The sequence below is a fragment of the Chamaea fasciata genome, unplaced genomic scaffold (genome assembly GCF_029207755.1).
Source record: "Chamaea fasciata isolate MVZ Bird 193981 ecotype frontalis unplaced genomic scaffold, bChaFas1.0.hap1 SCAF_9, whole genome shotgun sequence".
Lineage (NCBI taxonomy): Eukaryota > Metazoa > Chordata > Aves > Passeriformes > Sylviidae > Chamaea > Chamaea fasciata.
In genome coordinates, this window is record NW_027094094.1 from 34126801 (window position 1) to 34152688 (window position 25888).

The 25888-nt window shown below is 43.0% G+C and overlaps 1 protein-coding gene across 2 annotated transcripts in view; it reads right to left on the minus strand.

Moving 5' to 3' along the window:
- Positions 1–25888, minus strand: part of CTNNA3 (catenin alpha 3) — a 407433-nt gene that overhangs the window by 317628 nt on the left and 63917 nt on the right. For both annotated transcript variants that reach the window (XM_066191821.1, XM_066191820.1), the window contains exons 6-7: positions 14315–14578; positions 9798–10001 (exon numbers count right to left, since the gene is read on the minus strand). In XM_066191821.1, coding sequence (XP_066047918.1) covers positions 9798–10001; positions 14315–14578 — 468 coding nt within the window. The remainder of the gene's footprint in view (positions 1–9797; positions 10002–14314; positions 14579–25888) is intronic.

Consider the following 25888-nt stretch of genomic DNA (forward strand, 5'->3'; position numbering starts at 1 on the left):
AATGCTGCTTTATTGAAGGTTTCTTGAAAAAAAATTGGTCTTCAGCAACCCAATATATTTTCAGTGCTGCCAGGTATACTAAATTCAAATTACTGACTCTTGCAGTGAATCATCCTCCTCAGAGCCACGAGTCACTCCTCACGCTCTGTTACTCCAGTGCAAGCCTCACGTTCAGATCGGATTAATCCTGAAATAGTTCAGCTCAGAACTGTTCAATGAAAAGCAGGGCTTAAGGAGAGAAAAGCTTTCATTATCCTTCTCCAGCTCATGTGCAGAGATCCCAGATTACTGCAAAGTCTGTAAGAGCATCTATAATCAGGTACATTCAACTGCAGCTTATTTTTCAGCTGTAAATCTATTTGGGGAATTCACTAGACTACTTCTGTCTTTTAAGTACACTTAATATCCTCCTCCTTAACAATTCATATCTAATTTCTCCATAAAGCAAAATGCCCACTGAAAGTTAACATTTAGAAAAATAATTTTCGATTACACATACTGCATACAAAATAGAAGAAATTCCTCCGTGGGAGTGTTCAAAGTCAACTCAAACAACTACTCAGGCAACGTGAACAACAGAATCATGAAAACTACATCTTTTCTTGCATAAATGCCAGCACAATATACAATATGGGCATACCAATTTTACTGGAATACATCCTTTTTTGAAAAACATAATACTCCATAAAGTCATTAAAAAAAAAAAGCCATGAATAAGTGAAGAACTGAGTGACACTTCCCACCCACACATCAAAATTCTTCTAGTTTACATTTTGACATGCCTCAATTTCAAACTTGTCTGGAACACCAGTTTTATTAAGACATTTGAGCATGAAGAGGACAGTAAAGTAAGAACACTCCAATCCACTCTTTCTGTAAAAAGGCACAAATACAAGTGGTTTTTATTTGTTCAGAAATAAAAAAAAAGGATTAAAAAAACAAGGATTTCAAGAAATCAGTTATTTCAACCCCTTCCATGAACAACCAACAGCCATTCTGTTCTTGAAGATCTTTAAAAGGAATTTCTTCAAACTCCCTGTTAGTCAAGTCTACCATGTTTGGACTCAGTTCTTCAAAGAGCAGCTACGCAGAGCTTTGCAAGTTACGTATTTGTGAAAGAAAGTGGAAGTAACCACAAAGGACAAGTCAAACACTCCCCTGTTGTTACCTCCTCAGGTGTCACTGGCAACCCAGGGAAGTGTTAAAAGTCTTCATCAGGAAACCATGAAGTAGAAGTAATGTCAAGTTGAGATATCAGTAGGCCAGAAGCATCTGTACGTCCCTCCACTCTCCAAGAGCAAGAATGGCAATAAAATACCACAAAAAACCCATTATCAATGACAGTCTCCACCTCCAGAGAGGGGGTCAGACCTCAAGCTGTTGTTGAAGAGTACTCAATACAGAGGTAGAGCAAGGCAGTAGCTCTCCACAGCAATCAAATTTAAGAGCTGAGACAAAGAGCAAGGCCCAGAACCACACCACCAATAAAGACAACCTCCTGGTTTTCCACACATTTTCAGGTTTTGAAGTTGTAATGTTCAGGTCCCAGTAAGAGTTTGAAATCTAGAGTGATGCAACAGCCCAAATCCCAGCTATCCACTGTGTCCCCTTTCCCACAACTGGACCTTCCCCCGTGGCTACAGTAGGCTCTGCACTGCCCACCTTTTCCTCAAGGGCTCACCCAGTCCAGCTCACTCCCTGTGCCAGTTACCCTTCTACCTTCAGGGATCCTAGCTCCTCGTCTCATCCTCACAGCACTTCAGCTGACAGGTCTCACACCCAGAGGTTGAGGATACAATCCAGTGGTGAAGGACAAGGCTTCGGAGCATTGAGGGAAGCTAGTTTCATAAAGCTCCAGGAGTTGCATTCCCAGCAAGGTTCAGGTATGTCCTGCATGCAATACAGGGCATACCTGATCATTCCTGAGCTCTGCCAAGAGCACACAACATTCCTGCTCAGCCTCAGCTGGCCTGCCCTTAGGCTACGTGGACGGCCAGGGCTTGATCAGCAGTAATATAAATATGTACAAGGTGGGCAACTTCAGTCCCCTTCCTGATGTGCCTCAAGGTCCAATGTGTCCTTATTCTCCTCCCATTTTTTAAACAGAAGCACTGCTGCTGTGAGAAGGGCTGGTCTGGCTCTGCTCCCTGCCACACGCATGGCACAGCTGTGGGACAGCAGGACACAGCAGCTGCCGCCACCTGTGGCACAAGAGCCACAGGCACGTCCAGACCAAATTACCCATGTCTAACCCAAACATTTAGATAATCATGACATAAAAACGCAGTTAAGAGACAATCATTTTTGGAATACGCGGGAAGGAAGTGAAATCAGAACCGATCAGAAAAATACACTGACCCACAGATATGTATACACACACACATATGTATCTCCAATCTATAGCCATAATAACTAAGAAACTATGAACTAAAGGTAATGAAGCTCAAGTATCATGAAACAACATTCAAACAGTAAGGGGGTTTCAGCTCAAGAAAGTAGCTCTCATATTATCAGTGTATCCGACCTTTCTTTACCAGCCCTAACAATCTAGGAATGATGTTTATTGAAAGCCAGAGGAGGATGCACAATAATTGTTCAGGCACACCTCCCCATTTAATGATGGCAGAGACAGCAGCACCCGCAACCACTCAGTGCTGCTCACAACAGCCACTTCCACTCATGCCTAACCACAACTCCATTATCCCTTCTGACCCCCCAGGGAAGGGAATGTCCCTGCTGTGACTGAGTAAAAGCACGACTCAGGAAGCATGGAGTTCGTACTGCTGCACTCTACTGAGTTCAGTAGCTTCTCATTGTGAAGGATGAGGAGACAAGAGCTTGTCACTAGGAAAAAGCAACTGCTTATTACTAGAACAATATGATTGCTCCAGTGGATACGTTATTCCATTATTATCCTCACTACAATATGATTCTGCCATTGATAAGATATCCAAACCCACAGTAATAATTCCTGTTACCGGATGTCCTAAAACGCAAATATGTCCCCTAACAACGTATGTCTGAGTAAAGTTCAGAAAGGATAACAACAATACACAAGTAATTTCGAAGAAGTTTTGAAACTATTCAGAAGAAAAATTGCTGCCTTTCAGAAGAATTATAAATGTATTTACAATTTCCTGCGTGTCTGAATTAATCTGTGAACAGAAACACAGGTTCTTGTGGAGAGCATTTTGCTTCACTATCCATTGTACCATTCACTGTGATAAAACCTCTGTGAAAAACAGATACTCACATAAAAGCAAGTATCTTTTAAAAAGACATGTTTCTCCCAGCTTGCATTAAAAACCCTCTTAAAAAAGGATTTTTAAAAATTTATCACTGACACCAACAAGCTCTTAATCTTCGATGCTCTTGAGGCTTATTAGACACTTTAAATAATTGAGGAAAATGTAAAAAAAAAAAAAAAAAAAAAAAAAAAAAAAAAAACCCAAATTTAGGAACCACAAAAGCTATATTCCTTATATTGTTTCAGATGTTAGGGCTAATAAAACCTAAGTTCCTGTACAGTTTGTCAGGAAAATTAATCCATAAACATCAGGGGTTTAGGTCCAAAAAGGAGACAGACAAGTCCTGTAACTTTATTTAAATAAAGGGAGAGGCTGTGGGCTATTTCCCTAGGGTGTCTCAAAACTTTGGAGGATGCAGCCTCCTTTTTATCCTAATTTCCCAGCCACCTGTCCCTCTCTTCCCCACTGGCTGAGGTACTTGAGAGGTACAGACTTCCCAAAATGCCTAATACCTAAGACCCCCTTCTAATGTTTAACCCGCCTCCTTTTTCTTTTCCTTGTGTCAATCAGTGGAATTCCTATGGAATTTCTGGTTCTTCCCATTGTTTCTTACATCTCTCAGTATCCCATTTTACTTATCAGCAGACCTACAATTTGTTTGTAAAAACAAATCTCTCGTTCCATTTATGAATCAGTGGAATCCTTCCCATTGTTTCTTTTATCTCTCAGTGCCAGTTTTACCTACTAGAAGACCCACAGTTTGTAAAGACAAGTCCCTCATTCCTTTCAAGTTCAAGCACTGAGGCCTAGTTTCAAAAGAACAGATAATGCAGAACCTACACAGAATTCAGGCACCCAAGTGTTGCAGTAGGACATGAAATAAAGATGCTTGACTCCAGTCAGGAGGCAGTAGAAATCAGAAGGTTTATTTACAATTCATTCAGCCCTTTTATAACACCCTGTGCTAAAATCATGCTATTGGTCCATAGGGCTGACACCTCTCCCCTTGGCTCAGTAACAGAAATAGCAAACAACACCTGTTGTTATGGGAAAGGAATATTGTTTACACAAGCTTGTTTTGGGAAAAAGAAAAACTGTTGAAAAGTTTCCCATGGGAAGACCTAGCAATTCTCAGGCTCAGAAAGTATCAGGTCCACACCCAAGTCCTTGGCAATGACCCTGTTTAAGCTCAACATTTACCAGGCAGGGCACGTCCACCATCAGCAGCAGAGCCAGAGAGCCCCTGGATGTCACCAGTGCAGCTTCCTGCCAAAGCAACTGCCAGAGGAGGATGTGGCAGGTGGCACTCACTGGGTGAGGGGTCTCTGAGGCTACACAGCTCCCACTGGCAACACTCTGACAGGAAGAAGCCTTAAGGCAAGGGATCAAGGCAACATGCCAGCAAGAAACAGCAGACCCACCTCCAGAAAAACCAACCCCTGGGAGCAGGTGACTGGCACAGGTCGTGAGAGGGAGTGCAGAGGGCGGCAATGGCAGCGGGGAGGCCGTGCCCGGGAGCCACGCAGCAGGGGCACAGAGCCGGAGCAAAGCGCGCCCTGTGCCGACTGTGGGCAAGGAACAGTTTCCACTCTCATGTCCAAGCTGTGGCACAGAGGCTCTGGAGCTCACTCAGCACAGGGTACAAGCCAGGAAGGCACATACACAGACACCCATGAAATGTTCCACGGACACAGCACTTGCCTGTGGAGTCCAACAGTGTTCCCAAGGAAAGCAAGGGAATCACAACCCTTAAATTGTGCTGTGGTTACAAATGGCTGTCATCACCTTTACAGCTCATTCAATTCCCAGGCCTGGCTTATTGAAACTACTAAGAGAAGAGGCAAAAAGACACTGATAAATCAGCACTGTTTCCTGGATCTATCATCTCTTCTTCAGCAAGTTAGAGCTGTGAAATAAAGTAATTGATATCTGATAATCTTCTCTTTGAAAAACTTATTTAACACAGTCTCAGTAATAGCCATAAACTATTCTCAGTGAGAGTGTTCCCATTCATTAATAATTGTATAAGAAGATGAAGAGCTCTAAAAGAAACTAAAAACTTTTCATTCCCTCCTGTTACGTAACCTCATACCTTTAAATCTTTTGTATTTTTTCCTTTCTGCTTCCTTGTTTTTACCACCTTGTGCAGTCACTGTGTTCTGCAGCAAGTTATATGGCATTTTCTCTTACTATCATATTTCAATAGCTGCTTTCTGATTTCCTCAAGTCAGTGGGGTGGGTTATGTATCATTCTTTCCCACTTATTGTACATTATGTACCCCTAAAACCATTATTATTTCTGAAGTAGAAAAGATCATCACAATTTTGTTTCAGGAGTCTAAGAATTTCCGACCATTTGACTTAAAATCCTGTTGTTTCTCACCAGAGATACATAGGAAGGCGTTCTTGGGACAAACCCACAGCAATCTTTTGGACTAATACAGGATTGCTGTTCACCACATCTGCATCCTGCCACGTGTTCTGGATAGAATCATAGAACCCTTGATGCTCGAAAAGCCCTTCAAGATCATTAGGTCCAACCACTAAAGGTGGATGCCTTCCCATATAAAACTTTCAGCCACTTAACAGCAAACCCTCACCCACCCTAGAACAGACACCACAAGAAAAATCCGCTACAACAAGATTTACGTTCCAAGCTAACCAGAGCTGAAGATATCTCACTTTCTAACACATGTGTAAAGCACTTCCAGGGAGTTCAAGAATTAAGGCTGCATTCAACAGCATTTTAAATAAAAATTTTACAGTACCTTTCTCTGATATAAGGTCTGAAAGCACAACTTGATTTTAACAAAGCATCTGTAAACTACCAATGAATAAAGAGAAATATCAAAAAGTACTATATCTGTGATATGAAAATAATCTGATATGCATAGATTATTTTAGTCCCTATGCTACATTATCCTAAGGACAATAAAATAAGACAAAGCAAACAGTCTAACTAAAACAGATTTAGACTGTGTTAACTGCTCTGACTTACAGAACAGAAAGGAATTTCAGCTTCCCAAAAAGAGAACAAATATCTGCATCACACAATTGTTCTCTCAGTGTGCTTGATGAATCATCCTGAGGCATCTTTAGAAAAGAACATTATGCCTGCAGAAAATGTTTACAGATGAAAAGCATGAGATTAACATTGTGTACCCATATTAACAGTATTGAGTCTCCACTGTTTCAACATTTACCTGCCACACGTAACAAGTGTCAAACCCATTCTACAAATCTAAAAGAAAAATCACTTCTAAATCACAAAAGACGTTCCTTTTCTAACAATTCACAGCCACAAGCATGTCAGACAACCAGATTTCTGGATTTACCCAACACTCCTATTCCCAATGTAGCAATTTAGTCATTTTAACACTTGTAAATTGGTGCTCTTGTCCTCTTCTGGTGTCAACATCCTACTTGAAAACAACACTAACAGATTGCTTACCTTTTAAGAAATTGTTATTTAAATAGTTGCATTCTACAGGAACACAAATTACATTTTCAAACTCTAGTCTAGGAAGCGGCATTACAAAGAAATTCTTGTTTCTGGCATATGAAGGATTGTCTGCTCTGAACCAATAACAGTTCACAACAAGCATAAGATAACCTCCACATGTACATTTTATCTGAGATATGACATTTTCCACAGACTTTATATACACAGTACATATATAATACAACTCACACACTCATTCTGGGGATGTGTATTTAGTTTTTGCTTAGATTTCTGGAGAAAAAAAACGTCCTTTTCAACCTTTTACAGAGCATGTTGCAAAATGCAGGTTAAACTGTACTTTAATTCTTGGTTAAACACTAATCTCCCCGAGCAGCAGGCACTGAGGCAGCCCTGAGCGGGGCCCTGTGTTACTGTTTCCCTGCGTTACTCACTCAGTTGCCCCATGTTACTCACTCAGTGGTCCTGTGTTACTCACTCAGTGGCCCCGCATTACTCAGTCAGTTGCCCTGCATTACTGTTGCCCCATGTTACTCAGTGGCCCTGCACTACTCAGTTCCCCATGATACTCAGTGGGTTGCCCTGCGTTACTCACTCAGTTGCCCACATTACTCAATTCCCTGCATTACTTACTCAGCTGCTCTGCGTTACTCAGTGGCCCCACGTTGCTCACTCAGTTGCCTTGCATTACTCAGTTGCCCTGCATTACTCCCTTGCCCACATTACTCACTCAGTTGCCCGTGTTACTGTTGCCCCGCATTACTCACTCAGTGGCCCTGTGTTACTCAGTTCCCCGTGTTACTCATTCAGTTGCCCTGCATTACTCAGTTGCCCTGTGTTACTCACTGAGTTGCCTGCATCACTCACTCAGTGGCCCATGTTCCTCACTCAGTGGCCCCGCATTACCCAGTGGCCCATGTTCCTCACTCAGTGACCCTGCATTACCCAGTGGCCCGTGTTCCTCACTCAGTGACCCTGCATTACCCAGTGGCCCATGTTCCTCACTCAGTGGCCCTGCATTACCCAGTGGCCCATGTTCCTCACTCAGTGGCCCTGCATTACCCAGTGGCCCATGTTCCTCACTCAGTGGCCCCGCATTACCCAGTGGCCCATGTTCCTCACTCAGTGGCCCCGCATTACTCAGTGGCCCATGTTCCTCACTCAGTGACCCTGCATTACCCAGTGGCCCATGTTCCTCACTCAGTGACCCTGCATTACCCAGTGGCCCATGTTCCTCACTCAGTGACCCTGCATTACTCAGTGGCCCATGTTCCTCACTCAGTTGCCCCACATTACCCAGTGGCCCATGTTCCTCACTCAGTGACCCTGCATTACCCAGTGGCCCATGTTCCTCACTCAGTGACCCTGCATTACCCAGTGGCCCATGTTCCTCACTCAGTGACCCTGCATTACTCAGTGGCCCGTGTTCCTCACTCAGTGGCCCCGCATTACCCAGTGGCCCATGTTCCTCACTCAGTGGCCCTGCATTACCCAGTGGCCCATGTTACTCACTCAGTGACCCTGCATTACCCAGTGGCCCGTGTTCCTCACTCAGTGGCCCTGCATTACCCAGTGGCCCGTGTTCCTCACTCAGTGACCCTGCATTACTCAGTGGCCCGTGTTCCTCACTCAGTGGCCCCGCATTACCCAGTGGCCCATGTTCCTCACTCAGTGACCCTGCATTACTCAGTGGCCCATGTTCCTCACTCAGTTGCCCCACATTACCCAGTGGCCCATGTTCCTCACTCAGTGACCCTGCATTACCCAGTGGCCCATGTTCCTCACTCAGTGACCCTGCATTACCCAGTGGCCCGTGTTCCTCACTCAGTGACCCTGCATTACTCAGTGGCCCGTGTTCCTCACTCAGTGGCCCCGCATTACCCAGTGGCCCATGTTCCTCACTCAGTGGCCCTGCATTACCCAGTGGCCCATGTTACTCACTCAGTGACCCTGCATTACCCAGTGGCCCGTGTTCCTCACTCAGTGGCCCTGCATTACCCAGTGGCCCATGTTCCTCACTCAGTGGCCCTGCATTACCCAGTGGCCCATGTTCCTCACTCAGTGGCCCTGCATTACCCAGTGGCCCATGTTCCTCACTCAGTGGCCCCGCATTACCCAGTGGCCCATGTTCCTCACTCAGTGACCCTGCATTACCCAGTGGCCCATGTTCCTCACTCAGTGACCCTGCATTACCCAGTGGCCCATGTTCCTCACTCAGTGGCCCTGCATTACTCAGTGGCCCATGTTCCTCACTCAGTGACCCTGCATTACTCAGTGGCCCATGTTCCTCACTCAGTGGCCCTGCATTACTCAGTGGCCCATGTTCCTCACTCAGTTGCCCCACATTACCCAGTGGCCCATGTTCCTCACTCAGTGGCCCTGCATTACTCAGTGGCCCATGTTCCTCACTCAGTGACCCTGCATTACTCAGTGGCCCATGTTCCTCACTCAGTTGCCCCACATTACCCAGTGGCCCATGTTCCTCACTCAGTGGCCCCGTATTACCCAGTGGCCCATGTTCCTCACTCAGTGGCCCCGCATTACCCAGTGGCCCATGTTCCTCACTCAGTGGCCCTGCATTACCCAGTGGCCCATGTTCCTCACTCAGTGACCCTGCATTACCCAGTGGCCCATGTTCCTCACTCAGTTGCCCCACATTACCCAGTGGCCCATGTTCCTCACTCAGTGGCCCCGCATTACCCAGTGGCCCATGTTCCTCACTCAGTGGCCCCGCATTACTCAGTGGCCCATGTTCCTCACTCAGTTGCCCCACATTACCCAGTGGCCCATGTTCCTCACTCAGTGACCCTGCATTACCCAGTGGCCCATGTTCCTCACTCAGTGACCCTGCATTACCCAGTGGCCCATGTTCCTCACTCAGTGGCCCCGCATTACTCAGTGGCCCATGTTCCTCACTCAGTTGCCCCACATTACCCAGTGGCCCATGTTCCTCACTCAGTGACCCTGCATTACCCAGTGGCCCATGTTCCTCACTCAGTGACCCTGCATTACTCAGTGGCCCATGTTCCTCACTCAGTGGCCCCGCATTACCCAGTGGCCCATGCTCCTCACGTCCCCAGGTTACTCACGGAGCGCAGGTACTCTGCCAGCAGGTCCTGCAGGGCCTGGCGGATGGCGCTGCACTCGGCGATGATGCGCTCGCGGTGCGCGTCCCGCGTGCACGAGGAGTCGGCCAGCAGCGCCGCCCCGCTGATGATCGCCTCCAGCCGCTGCTCCAGGGACGGCCTCACCTTCTCTTCCTTCACGACCAGAGGATCCAGGACTATTAAATTCTGGAAAAATGAGGAGTACGGGTAAGAAAAGTCACTCCAATGAAGCAGCTGCTTTATTTTTCACTTGCAGGAACTGCAGCGACATCACGCTTCCCAGATGTGCCGCTAGCCCTTCCCACTGGAAGCATCCAAATACTTTTGACCATGGCAGATTGCCTTTTCCCTAGTGGGGTTACACACAGAGATCATTTGCAGACAAATCCAGGTTCCCTCTGCCATTCAGAGTCTCAGACCAGAGCTTGAGCTTTGTTGGAAAGAGGGGTTCAATGCCTATAAACTTTAGTCCTTTAGAGATCAGGAGAACCTCTGGATTTAACTCAGAGCCACATCACAGCTTGGAAAGTTAAGTCAGATTACATGAGCAGTCTAATTCTGCTGATTTTTAGTCTAATCAATCCCAATCTAATCAAACTGTGGCAGAAGGTCACTGCTGCCACTTTTAACGGGCTGAATATGGGTAAACATAAAAACTGCAGCTTTTGTTTAACGATTATTTTTGCAAAGGGCAGAGATATAACTGTCCTTTTGCCTTTCAATAGGTAAGGTAAACAAAAGCAGACAACTCTTTTGGCTTCATAAAAGTAATTACATTTGTGTGGCAAGCAAATATTCTAAAGAGAAAGAAAAGGACAATATGAGATTTTCATGCAACGTGAAAGTTAAGTATATTTGAGCTTCAGCATTTGAAGAAAGTCAAACCAGTAATTGTTAATGTTACTGAACATCTGAAACTGAGTCATTATGGTCCTGATCTCCAAACCTACACTCCACATACACCCGTTCACCTCCCACATCACATCCATAGGTGGTTTCCAGCTTTCAGAGGAAATATTAAACAAGAAAACTATGCCAGATACCCTGACATGGAATTTAGGTAAACCAGAACTCATCTGTACTTATCCAGTATGGGCCAGACTAATTGTAAACTGGAGGTTTTAAATCATTTTTTTCAATTTATATTTAATAGAACAATTTCATGGACTGTCTAGCTTAAGCTAGAAATGAGAGTGTTGTATTAGAACACCACAAGATAAAAGTTAAACAGTGAGGCAAGCAGACTTGAGTCCCAAGTTTGTGTTAGAGATTTCAAGCTCTTCCTCCCTCATTTCCATTGGAGCCCTCAATACCAAGGTGTTCTGGGATACCTCACTGTCGCTCTGATTTCAGCCTTCTGATTTTTGTTTACATAATTCTACTGGAGTTTCTCATGCAGGTAACATAAACAAAAGTAGGTTGTTTTCTATTCCTCTCTGTGATGGACTGCCAGTTTGACCACTGGGGTCAGAGGGGTGTTCCTCTCATCCCCCAATCCTTGATCAAATTCCAATTCCTATTTAAACCCCAAATCATAATAAACTTCCTCTTTCTCTGCTCACCTCTCAACCTGACATGAGTATTGTTCTTTCGTGTCCTGACTTGCAACACCTCACCTCTGCTCAAGCTGTGCCACACGGCCACCATGCACTGCAGCAGCAGCTTCCCTTCAAGCTCCTGTATCTCAAGCAGCCCCCTCAATGACAAGCTGCACAAAGGGTGTCCATTGTAATGCAAAACACACCTGGAAGGTAGAATGTCGAAGTGTTGCTGCAGATAAAACAGCTTCATTGACTGGGGAAGACTAAGACACATTTGGCAGCCACAGCCAATTATCCCCTTAGCTGGAAAAATGACTGCCTTCAAGTCTCAGCTGACCCAAAACAGAAATGTCCTCCTTTGGGAGACAGTTTGGAGAAAGTTTACACCAAGATGGACAAATAGCACTGGCCAAAAAGCTACTATGGTTCATCTCTGAAAATAAAAAATCCAGGCAATAACAGCCAGGAAGATATGAGTTCAGATTCTGCCCTACAGATAAAATTCTTCAAATAATTTCATTACTTATTCACAATCAGTACATCTATGCAGGAAGGACTTAATGAGAAGACACAAGACGCACAAGAAGCAGTCTCTGGTGGGCTTGATTTAACAGGCTAAACAGTGGTCAGCTACTCTTAAGTAGCTTAATGACTCAAGCATAAGGGAGCATTTAAGAGGAGCGATTAGACCCCTGTTTTGTCCCTCACTGGTCTGATCCAGGAAAGAAAGAGGACCCAAGGGTATGCAGAAATTGGTTGTACCTGGTCAAGTTCTGGAGGGACTGACAGCCTTTTGGCATCTGACATGTAACTGCTCAGCTGGATGGCCACGGTCACTCACAGACCACAGAGCAGCTGAACACACCGACAGACTCAGGCATGCAGGGCCTGGCTCATTCTGTGAGAAATCCCTTCGTATTCACAAGATGAAAGACCAGGGAAAGGCATTAGATAACCTGCACCCACACACTCTTTTCACAGATATTAATATGCAATTAAATTTTAAAGTTACGATTTTGTGTTTATTTCCAAATGACACAGTAGTTGTAGGGAGCCTTTAAGAGGAATTGTTGAGAATCTACTGATTTAAGAGTTAGCTGCTCCAATTTTACTGGTGGTTTCCTCACCTATAAATCCTTAATAACTTTCACAGTGCCAGCACTGGCAAAGGAAGAATGATATTGAAAAACATCTAGATACTAGATTGTTGGGTGAGCTCCGAGATACATTTCCACACTATAAACATTTAATGAGATTTGTTCCCACCAGACTATTTGCTGCATCAATCTATTTCATGGCTCTGTATTTGCAACAAGAAGATAGAGCAAAGGTTATTTCAGGTCCTTAGCCAATAGAACTTTCTGTAAAGCAAGAAAAGTATAACCATTTAATTCATAAAATCATTTCAGAAGTTAAATGCTCTATAAATTGTGCTTTATCTAACTCACACAGCTTCAATTCCCATTTGTGCTACCTAGGTAAAAATATATTTACAATTTGATAAATGGCTTTTTACAACCGTCAGGCTTCTATGTTCTTACGTTTCCAAGTAAAAACAAATTCAATTCAAAATACAACTTTTTTCCATTTTGTGATTATCACAAATTTCAAATTTTAGAACAATAATAAATGTTACTGCATTTTTAAATAGTACTGCCTACATATAGTCAAGATGAATTCATCTGCAGAAAAAAAATGCAACCCTTTTGACATCTCTTTTTCTTTAATTTTTAAGTAATCCTGGTAAATAAGGGGTGTCAAATAAGGGATCTCATTTGTCATTCACAGTTACACTGTAAGAAGTTATGTGTTAGTATTACATGTTCCTTTTCCCTTCCATTTATTAGGAAAATAGAATAGAAACTGTAATTTTAAAACCCGTTGTGAGAAGCAAGAATGGATGGCACGTAACGTGTAACTTGTAGCCTGTTCCTTTGGGGGGGAAAAGCCTGTCTGGTTTTGACTTTGAGCATGACTGAGAGGTTTGTTTCGATCAATAAACTGCCACTACAAAATTTATGTCATATTTCAATGTATTTCTTTAATCTTCCACTGAAAATTTTGCATAGAAATCTACCAACATCAGTCCTATCAATTTTCCTGAAAATGTATCACAGTGTTAGCACTGGGATAATGAGATCTGCTAAGTCCAAGAATTCACAACCAAAACCACCCATATTTGCAAATATGTTTAGAAACATTCATTCCTTTTGTTGATCTGGGTCTACATCAGTTACACCCCATCAGGATCGTGGTCTGTAGTCTCACCTACCGGAGATCTTCTACCTTTTGTGGCTGGACAAAGGAAAATGACACTGGTGACAGACAGAGCAGCCATGAGAAAAAGAAAAAACATCATAGAACAGCTTTGGATGAGGTCAGGAATAGAGCAAGTGCTGCCTTCCCCAGGTCTTTGCTTCAATAAAGGAAGCAGAAATGCAGAGGTGGTGAAAGCATATTGGCTACGTCACTTTACTTAACGATAAGCAGCAAATATAATGAGGTTTCTGAATTGCTTGATTATACAAATTACAGAATGATCCCACTGACACATTCTGGAGACAGGGACTTCAGCTTCCATGGCAGCAGCTCAACTGCAGCCAAGGCAGCAGTGGGCACTGTCAGCTGAGAATCACTTCTGAGCAAACTGAACTCCTGGGTCCTGCCCACATACTGCAGGACGTGTCTGTCTCCAGCAGCAGTGACACACCTGCAGCAAACTCTGCCCTCTGTTCCAAGAGAGGAAAACACTCAACACACACAAAGCCTGATTTCCAAACTCCTCTGAAAAAAGTGATCCCTCTCAAGGAAGTAATTTCAAACGATACTATTTAGATGAGGACTAAGCAGAGCAACAATCTTTAATGCTCTTAGGCTCATCATTTATGATACCAATAGTTATTTAAAAAATAAACCTTTTTTTTTCCAAAAGTATTGCAATCTCACACGTTTACGTACCTCAAGCTCATCAAGGGCACTTCCAAGAGTAGCTGTGCGAGATGCAGGTTGCTCTATTTTATTTCCAACTCCTTGGGAAGCATTAGAAATTACATTGAGAGCGTTCTGTATTTCATTGCAAATTGAATCCTTGCTGGCTGTAAGGGATGCAACATCTGAATGTTCCAAACAAGCTGAACATATTGAATGTAGGAAAGCGGAATTTTCCTTCAGGGATGCACGTGCTGCAGCAATTTCATCTCGCTGATTGCTAGATTTCAAATCCTGTCAGCAGAAAAACATGCCGTTTATTTCCAAAAGCACTCCAAAACTGACACGTATAAACATTTTTTTCATTTCTGTCTCTACTTTGCTTAAGGAAACATCAAGTTAAATTCATCAAAGTTTGTGAAAATGGACTGTAACAATAGTTACAATCGAATCATCATTACCTCATGAGAAATGAACAAAGTATGTGTAAAACAACCACAATTTTTAGTGTGTCTTACAACCAGCACCATGAACTGTCTGTGTTTTGTTTGGTTTTAAGCAGCTTTCCTCTGAGAAAACTGCCCTGGAAATTAGCTGTCTTTCCTCCCACCTATGTCTTTCTTCAGTGGCAATAGAGACGGACAGAGGTGCACACAGAGTTAAGGCATGCTGTAACTCTTGCATCCGAACAAATTTCCTGTGTTCGTTTCCCTGCCCCAGCTGCCTCTGTCTCGAGCACACTGCAGAAACCAACAGCAGGTCAGGGATAACAATCCTGTGCTCCCAGGAAAGGGGAGGCATGAAGGTGTGGAAATTAAAAACATGCTTGAGGGAAGCCAGCTTGAGGTGCCACTGCTTCCCCTCTGTCCCTGCTGTGTACACACTTAAAGCATTCAGGGATCTCACCACACCCATCTCGTTCCTCCCTTCTCCACCCAGATCTCTCTGACACCCCACAGCCACCCACCAAGAGAAACAAGGGACGCCCAGCTTGCCAGAACTCCTCAGTCCAATTTAACTGCTTCCAGGAATCAATCGTGGGCACTATTATTTGGACAGCCAAAAGTTACAGACTTTGGAACAACCTCACAGCAGACATCAGGCTGAACGGAGCCTCCTGCCTGATCCTATTTTATTATAGACATTTTCCCCTGCTTCTTCTCCATCATGTCCCTTTTAAAAAAAAACTAATAGATATTTGTGAAATGGTTTGGGTGAAGGAGACAGTTAAATTCAGGGGAAAAATAAAAACGGGAAAATAGCACATCTAAGCCTGTGGCACCAGATTCAAATCATGAGAAGAGGCACAGTGAAGAATGAACACGTAAATGCATACAAAACTTCTCACAGCCTGCCCACAGGCAATCTGAAGTCTAATTATTTTCTTTTGCATTGCATCAGGCTGTATATGCATTATTTACAAAAGCATCACAGTATCCACTTCTCACTACATGAAGTTTTTAAGTTTATGGCTGAAGAGCATTTGGTATTAAATGAACCAGTCCTGTATTTTTAAAATCTCATTTACTCCAAGATATGCAGTGGACTTGGGATTGCATCTTACTTCCTCAGGCTAACTTGGAAATCTCAGACATATAGTAACAAAAAAACCCAAAAGCAAACAAAATGAAAGAGATGTAGTCTTAAGCAGGAGTAGACAACAGTTTAACCAGCTCATCATCTGAACCAGAAAACTGTGTTTTCTTGAGTGTAGTAACACACAACGTATTCTTAAATTTTTAATGAACAAATATATAAATGAATCACCACTGTTCAAGAATGATTTTATTGCCCAGCGTGTTCAAATCCAAATACTACTGCATCTCCAACCTCAGTAGAGCAGCTGCAATTTGTCCAGTGCTCTGGACTTGTTAAGAAAAGAAGTGTTATTTAACCACTCTGATTCTAATTAGTGAATCTATCTTTCCTGCAGTTATTGCAAGACAGCAGACTGCCCTCTTTTCTCCTGTGCTACAAGGAAGCCACAGACCTAGAGATACAATGGAAAGTCAATGCAACACTTCAGCCTAACTGGCTTCTATTATTAACCATTTCTTACTTTGCTGCATCACATGCAAACAATCACACCCAAAAGCCTTTAAAATTACATTTTTCCTCTAAAGCAGTACTGTCTAACCAGGACTGAGATGTTCAGAAGAAAACCAAAACCAGTAAGCCAGTAGCACAAAGCCAGTAAGAGCAGTCAGTAACAACATCTGGAAAGGTTCAGTGAGTTAATGTTTTTGTTTCACACAATACTATAGAGAAATTCGAAGTCATGGCATTGATAAATTCTCCTACAAAGAGCTTCAGTTTTGTTCAGTAAAATGTTAAAATGAAAAAAATATCTCAGACCCATGAAATTCATCACTACTTTGTTGTTTAGCTGTGAGCTTGGAGAGCCCCCAAAAAGCTGTACAACCATTATCCCTTTCCATACTGAGGAAGAATTTATTCCTTGGGATTTTTTGTGTGAAAAAGAAACATCTGATAATCTTAGTCTGATCTTTTGTGTAAATGGACCAAAAAAATCCCCAAAGATCGAGTGAATTCACTATCAAAGCTGTGCATATGTGGATTATCAGAAAAATGAACTAGTTCGTTGAAGGAGGAAGTTAGTCTCTACAAATATCTGCAGCTCACCCAGCTATACTTCACTGCACTTCAGCCTATTTTATTTTTTCTTCATGGCTCAGCACTTTCTTCTTATTCCAAATTCTTTTTTTTCTTCTAGCATGTGTTTTTCCACACTAAATCAATTATGTCATGTGAGACCAGCTCAGATTAAAGATAATCCCATCTCCAACCACTGCCAGTCCAAGAGACACACTGTAGTAACAATTCCTCAGGCTGCTGTCCCAGTCCTTCCAGAACATACTTCTGTGCCTTCCTTATATCTGGTTGCCCTTGACAAGAATGGAAAATGAATGGATAATCAGAGATTCCCAGCTGTCGATTGTTCCAGCTAAACCCAGTGAATGGACAAGACTTTTAAGAACTTGAAAACTACCTTCATAGTTAAGCTTTGATTGCACTACTTCAACAAGGAGAAAGAAAAGAGGAGGGAAAAAAAAAATCTGTTCTTTATCCCACATAATACATCTAAGGTTTGACAGCTCAATACACCAGGAAGCCAGCTCCTGTTCACTGAGCATTCCCATCAGCACGGCTCACGGGGGCTGGGATCACTGTGGGTACAAATCACTCTGCTGTGTTTTGCACCAGCTGTAGCTTCAAAGTGCACTGCAGTACCCAGCCTGCTCTCTGCAGAGAGAGATGTCACTGAACAGAGTTCTGTATCCAGGAAAAACACAGGCATACAAACCTCCACAATTTCATGCTACTATAGAAATAGGGGACAAAAGCATTCGTTTTTATCACAGCTAAAACCCGGGCTTTAGCATTCAGGTTTCAGTCAGAAGAGACTGCCAAATCGCGCATAGCTGCTGATTCAAAGACCATAATAAAGCTCAAACTCTTCCCAGTGCATTCATGCACTGTTCATCTGGGCAAGGCTCCAGAGGTATTTGGTAAGTATTGTGTCATCCTTTCCAGTGGAAGAAAGTATCTCACTGACAAAAGCAAGTGAAAAAGATCCAGGGGTGACACTTGACAGGAGATGTCCCTCAGCTGTGTCAGTTCTGCCGAGGAAACACCGTTTACACTGGTGTTAGAGCTTCCACCCCTCAGGGCTCTGCCTGGCCTCAGTTGGGAGCTGCATCCACTCTCACCCCAGGCCCTGCAGCCCCAGTTCCACATGCCCTGGCACCTTCAGTCCCTCTCCAAGCCACGCCAGAGGCGTGCCAGGCTCCATCCAGCTCAGCCACCGCCAGTCTGACCTCCTGAGCTCCATCCAGCCCCATCACCACGGCATGTCTGAGACACCACGGGGCTCTCACCTGATCCAGGACTGGCCTCGCAGGGGCTGCCTCATCCCCACAAACCTCCCTGAGGATGTGGCTGTGGGCTGAGCCTGCCTAGCACAGCTGCCCGTGTCCAGCTGGTGAAGGCCTGCCCTGGCTGCACCCCACAGAACCTTTTTCAGATAAGCATTTATCATCAGCAGGGTTCACCATCAACTCCATCAGAAAACTGACCCTGCCTGCTCTGCAAAATACTCAATTTGCCAAGCTGCAAACAGCATGACCTGGTGGCTCCTTTCCTTCACACAAGGCTTTTAGCTACATCTGAACCGACGCTATACACAAAGTCATTGTAACCACACAAAAAAGAGACACAAATAAACATTGGGAAAAACACCTGGCAGGATAAAGGCTTCGTGAGCACAAATGAAACACCACGAGATGATAGAGCTGTGCTGCGCTGACCACCAAAGGTTCCCTTACATGCAGTCACAGCAAGTTAACCACTCAGCCTATCCTTACAAGCATAATACTATGTGCCTGACTGTGAGGAATTCAAAGCTAACGTTTTAATAAAAAAGCCTTACCTGGCCTCTAGACTCGCTTTTTCTGACCTGAGAAATCATCAGCAGTTCTTGGTGTCTCATGGTATCACTGTGCTGCAGCATGTATAGAGCACAGAAACACCACATACACACACAAGATACAGACTCCAGAGGGCCAAAACTGTAGGTAGAGTTTGTTTGCATCACATGCGTGAATACACAAAATATCAAGTGTTACAGTACAAATGCATGTCAATGTTACCATAGGCCTAAGCCTTCAGCAATGCCCTCTGTCTCTAAGGTGACTCAGCAGTCTTTATAAAACCATAACTGAGAGCAAGCAGGGAAGGGATTCACAGGACTGAGGCTCCTGCAGAACTTGCTGTCTGTACCAATACCTGTCTACTGTTCATCATACAGGTGTGAGATAAAATACCACAGAGCAGCAAAGTTATCGTAGACAGAGCCATGACTGGTTAACACCCCTGCTCCTGCAATTTACTAATGTTTTCCAGGAATTTGTTGTTCAGACAGGGCAGGATGCAGTTTCTTTTGATGATTTAGTTGCATCAGATTGCAACTACTGCACGATATTCTGTCCCCCCCATGCTCTGGCAACTTCTAGCCCAGTTATTGATGATGGAGCAATCCTTGCTGTCACTTCTCTGTTTCAGGATCTGGTCCCTGCACTCCAGTACCCTGCTGCTGTTAACTTGAAGTCTCCTAGATGAAGTATCTGATTTGGAAAGGCAGAAAAGCAATTTTTTTCCCCATGGGAATTAATATTTTAGCTCACAAAGGTTTTCACCTAGTAGAGCTACAGGCCCATTTGTCACCAATGAGCATGCCTAGAACTAGAGCAGGAACCATTCATCAAGGAGAGGGCTCAGAAAGTAGGAACCTCCAGAAGGTCTTATCACATCTGGAAGCTTTAACTAAGCTGTCAAAGCTTTCAGGAATTGTTCCAGCCTGGACTTTTTTCAATGGAAGATGACTCACTGAAAAATGCAGCAGAATGGCATTCATCCACAACTATTTTTTCCCCATAGTTTTATTAAACTCTCATAGTACCACATGTGATTATTTTACTTGCTTTTTATCTGAAGTTTTAAAATTAGAAGGGATTTGGGACATTTTACTGGATTGAAAACTTGTTTCATCCTCTGCCATAGTAGTAGTAGGGTACCTACAAACAGCCTAAGTAAATTATTAGTGCAGACAGATCACTTCATACAGGGTCCACAAGCACTTTCACCGATACAGGTTAACAGATAACAAACAACTCTTTCACATTTAGCCTGTTCCAGTCATCTTTTCATAGAAGTGATCATGCCAGAACATATTACTCCTGCCACAAGAGCTCAGGATCTCTTCTCCAACAAATCAGCTCAAGTTCCCCCAGGTACAAGTTTCTCCTCATTTCAAGCAGAACATAGTTCCGTTTTCCTAGATTTATTATCTTATTATGAAAGAGAGGAAATCATCAATAAACAGGTACAGGACTCATATCAGGCAGTCTGTTCCACGTGCTCTTTCCTTACAGACTACATACTCAACAAATCTTTATGGCCTTTGCTCCTATTCTTCTGTCAAACTTTAGGAACAGTTTAACTCTTTTTAATATTAATTATAAAGACTTCTGAAATACTTAAAATAATGTACTTCTGTTTTTTCTAATTAAAAAAAAACACACCTAAAACAAGCTGAACCAAGTAAATCAAAGACAGCCTCCTACAGCCTAAGATGCACCCAAACCAAACTGCAGGGAATATTAAGTTTCTCTAACTTGCAGACACGTCCGATTGACGTGTGTAAAGAGCGTCACTCAAGCCAACAGGACTGAAGTGCTAATCCATCAAAACAAGCTTATTAGCATTGCCAATTTCAGGAATGTGAACAGCAGGGTTTGTTTTCACTGCTCAGCTGAAACTGCAAAATGAGCTGGTTTCCAGTATTTATCATGGACAATTACTTTTCTTTTTCCTTTATATCAATTTAGGTTTTTAAATTTTGTTTTCTGCATACCTTGCAAACACTTCCAGGACAGAAACTCAGAGCAAGAAAGAAGCCATAAGCCCTTCAGTTCTGAACTGAATGTTAATGCATTATATGTGATAGATTTAATACAGAACTGAGAATAAATGACTTCCAGCAGCTGCACTCTAGACCTATAAATTGCTGTGAGTACTACAAAATCCATACGGAGGAAGAACAACTGTATAATTTAAAGCATCAGTATCTGTCAAGAAACGCTGCAAATACAGAACTTGATTTCTTCCTTTTAACATTCCTATTAAGATTAGAAATTATCCTTACATAAATTCCATTTAGATTAGGCATTTGATTAATCTTCCCCGGTGGCACATCAATGCAGACCACCACTTTATTCTTACCACTGTTCAACTAAATTCAAAAAGCATAAATAGCAAAAGTTTGATAAAATAAACATGCAACAGGCTAAGGATTAGCATGTGTTTTAGATAGCAAAGGCTTTGAGAAGATGAGAAAAGGGCAGTACTCTGATGACATAATTTATACTACGCAGCAGGCATGAGCCACACAAATCCACTGCAGCAAATCTTAGGGCCAAAGGTTCACACAGTTGCATTGTTCTCAAGCTGTATCCTTGCCAACAGCACTGCCAGCCACCGTGTCCCACACTCCTATTCCTCCTGATGCTTCAGAGGGTTTTGCATTCCCTTCACTGCACGGTGTGACCAGCCCGGGAGTTTGACACAACGTACTAGAAATACATAACAGCAGCTATGAAAATGCCACGAGCCGTAACCAGTATCTACAAACTGCACAACGTCGTTCATTTTATGGAAACGTTTCAAAGTTTTGGGTTCCAAATTCACATGTCAACTCAAGAGCTCTAAATGGTTGCTAATTTGTGGACGCCAAACAAGGGATTGTTAAGGGGTGAACCAGATCTGAATTTTTCACTATGGAAGAAGTACCTGCCATCAGCTCGAGGATGCAAATCAGCAAAGGGGAAAAGCTTCTGACTTTTTCTAGATCACAGACACTGTAACAGCTGTTTTTATTAAAGCACACACACACACACCACAATCTCTATCAACATCCTTATTAACACAAGTAATTTCAAAATCCACGGAGCCACAAGGATTCTGTTTTGCTGAAGATATTACAAACAGCTCCAGGACTGAGAACAGTATGGGACTGCATTGCCTGGTTTTTATTATTACTTTAAGAGACTACTGTCTGTTAAGAATGGTTTAAACTTCCAATATAAATTGTAAGTCTGCTTCAAACTTTTATAGTTAAACTGACCCAACTTTTACAGTTTAATTGACTCAATGACTTCCAGGTCTCCCCAAAGTGCATTTTTTTATGTAGCACTAAAGTTGGTAAATGCTGTTTTCTTGATCTCTAAATAAATAAGAAATAAGGCGTTAAAGTCCCATGAAAAAAGTCCAACTGAAGTAAACTTGTCTGAAATAAGGCATTGCTTTACAATTTTTGTTGCAGAAAGTTAGAAGTTTCAATAGAACATTTCCATTTTCCTAAACTAAATGCCCTATCAGAGGTTCAGTCACATAAATCCATTCAAATTGGTCAGAACTCAGCCCTACCCCAGTGTCAGATACACAACACCAAAAACCAACCAGGAAGCCTGTTTGTAAGTACTGTCTCACATAGCATTGTTTTAATAGATCTCTCCTCCATCCCCTCTCCACACAGAACTTCAAATTCCAGTTAAGTTTGGAGAAAACTTAATAAAGAAAAAAATTCAGGTGAGAAATTAGGTCTGAAAAAAAAAAAAACCCTGGCTTGCTTTGCACTGGCTTTTTCCATTAAAAAACTCCTGCTTTCATCTGTTCCTAATCTTGACAAATTAATAGGTTGGGCTAAAACTTCTCATATCAGATCTTTGAAGAGGGCTGTTGATTTTTACATATTTGATGAGGTTTCTTGTTCAGAGAAAATATGGGTTCTTTCCAAAGGCTAAGGAAAGCATTCTCCCCACGTTAATAAAGCCTGAGCAGTATTTTGTGGAGAAAATACACTATTTGAAGGGTTTTTTTGGAACAACTGATTTAAGATCACTTCCTTTAATATCACATGAAGTTGAAATAGCAACAATAAATATAAAGCACAAAACACTCCAGAGTAATGGTCAGAGAGAAGGAAACTCAGGATCCACAGTCCTGGGGGACTGCTCTGACAGGGTGCAGGAGGGGAAGGAGCAGAAAGAGTATCCCCAGCTCTTCCTTATTTGTTTTGTCAAACTGAGAACACTTTTTAACTTTAACTCTGTGTCACAAACTCAATGTGAAAACGCAATTTTCTCTAAACTGGTTTTAAAAACTCCTCTTTAAGAAAGTAAGTTATTCCTCCCTACTAATTATAAGCCATGGTATTGAAGCAATCACATACTATTCTTCCAATTAGTCACTCAGTGCAAAGCTTAGCTATTTCACACAGAATTAAAGCAAAATTGTACAGAACTAAAGCAATTCTCTGTAATTGCCATGTTAAGTCTTTTGGAGGCCTGATGGTTTGCTGTCTGTAGGCTCTTTTACTTTTTCTGTCTGCATCCCACCAAAGCCTCTTCACCATCAGCAGGCACATCTCTTACCCCTCGCCTGATGCTTTACAGTCTTCTGGCAAAACGTTGGCCATCAGCTGCCTGCAAAGAGCCTCTGTGCTGCTCCTTTCTGCAGCCCTGGGCAGCTCTCGTGCACAGCACCCTCCCTGCTGAGCTTGGGGGAGAAAAGGCTCCCACTGATGTGGGCACTTCACACAGCACCAGCTTCTTCACTCTCGCCTGACACTGCCTAAAAAGGGATTTTCTCCAGCCCTCACAGATTCTCCACATGCTCTTGAGAACAAGAGACTGACTGGCACACCTTGCAGCACAATCATAGTAGAGGAAGCAAAGGGGAAAAATACTTGTAGAGAAGAGACCAAGGAGGAAGAGAACACAGATGAAAGGTAAGTTGCAGAGAGGGAGTGCTGAAGGAAGGAAAGAGGTAGGGGATTCCTTAAAGGCAGCAAGCAAAAGAAACAGCAGCTGTGGCAGAGCAGAACACCCAGCCATCATGTCCTGGGCAGCCTGAGATCTTCTGAGAGCATGGGATTTGACAGGTGAGCACAGCAGCCCCTCCTGACCAGGAGGAGAAAGGCATTCCAACATTCCCAAGTCACAGAACACAGAGAGTTCAGTTTCTCTGTCCCATCTCCCTCTGCTCAAAACTCTCTTTGTCTCTCCAGCGGTGCGTCGAAGATAAAATAACATTCGGTACACAGGAACAGAGGTCAGCATCCAGCACTGAAACTGCCAGAGAATAACCTTGTGGCTTAGACTTGATCTAGGAAAGCGCCATTAGCAAAATGCGGCTAAAAAAAAAGTCTGTGCAGTACCAGATTTCCCAAGACCAAAGAATTTCTCACATGCAGGACTTAAATACTTATTATTTTCACATTTCATACAGAAACTTAGCTCCATGTGTCCAGCAAGGGCGGGATGCTCAAGCATCAGGAGTGCGCTACTGCGAGCTCCTCACAAGCAGCCAACCACTCCTCTGAGATGAATCCCGTGTCATCAATGATCCCACAATTTTCCAGCATCACTTGCAATTTGATTAAAGGCAGATTAGAACAAAAATCTTCTCAAGCCAAGTGGGAAGTAATACATAAACCTTTGCAAAAAATGTGAAGAAATGACCACAACATAAACATCAACGGTCTTCTTTTGTATTTCTGGATCTGCTCTTTTAAGAGTAGACTTAGATATTTCTTTCATTGACTAGCTAAGTAATGCCCAATTAGTTTAAATGTAATTACTTTCCTCTCATTACAGTATCATGGCTTTTGTTTGCAGCACGCTCACAAATTCCAAGGCTTACAAGTATCCGTAGTGCTTTTCACTTACAATTCTGGATGAGTGTTGTAATTTCCTGGGTTGCTGAGACATATCATCTTACAGTTTCAGGACTGTGAATTCCATTTATACAAAAACTGCAGTAGAGTTCTTTTGTCTCGGAAAGTTTATTTAACATAAAAATAACCTTTCTGAAATGTTTCCTTTCTTCTAGATCATTCTTGTGACATATTAATGCAGCAGTAAAACTTTTTTCATAAGACAATACCTCACTGTTAAAATGATAAATCACACTCAATGACTATCTAATCAATTTACTTTTTAGATTATTATTAGAACATCGTTTCTGAAAAGTGAAGAGAATTTTTAAAAAGTGTAATCCTTCAGAGACCTGATCTTCAAAACTAAGAAGCATAACTGCCACCTGAAAGGGAACAAATCTTTTGTATTTCATTATAATAGTCAATTTTTGCACAATATTGAAGACATTATTCTTGCTCAGGGAAAAAGTTCCCCCATTTCTAATACAAATTTCTTTCGGCAGGAATTTGAGATGAATTGTGTATCTGTATATTTTAAAAGTAAGTTTCCTGGATGTCCTCCCACAGTGGATTTGAAGTTCATGGCCCACTCAGAGCTGATATTGCAGAATCAGTAAGGGTAAAGGATGGCCCTCCTCCAGCTGGCTGTGGGATGGAGAGCAGCAGCAGGACCAGAGCCCAGCACACAGGCACTGGGAACCCAGCAGGAGGGACACAGGACACATCAGCAACAGCTCACGTGCTTCACAGGTAAGGGAAACGTGGCCAGGAGCACAAGAACATGGGAGAAGAGGGAGCCATCATTCCAGCCACACATTCAGCTTTTCCTTCTCACCATCAGGCCAGGGGGAGAAAGGAATGGAATAGGAGGAAGCAGGAAGTGGTTGGGATTACAGCAATCTTTAGAAGGCTTGCTAAACACAGGTGACATTCTCAGGATGTCAGTAATGGTAACAGTAAAATGAAATGTCAGTCCTTTGAACGATTCCAGAAATGGGAAGAACAGCCCCTGGCACAGGACCAGCTAATGGAGAAGGAAAGAGCAGTGTCCCGAGGAGAAGAGCAGCCAGCCAGGCTCCTGCAAGCCCCAGCCTGTCTGGAGGCTCCCCACGGGCACTGAGCGCCCACCCCACAGCCTGGGACACGGAGTGGGGAAGGGGCTGCGCATGCACTTACACAACACCCTGCCAACCACACTCCTGCCAAGCTAAATAATCCTCCCCTCAAAGCATTTCTCACACTAGGCCAACACCAGTAAAAACTACTCCTATCTCATTCTAAGCCAAATGAATTTCCTGGGTTTGGGG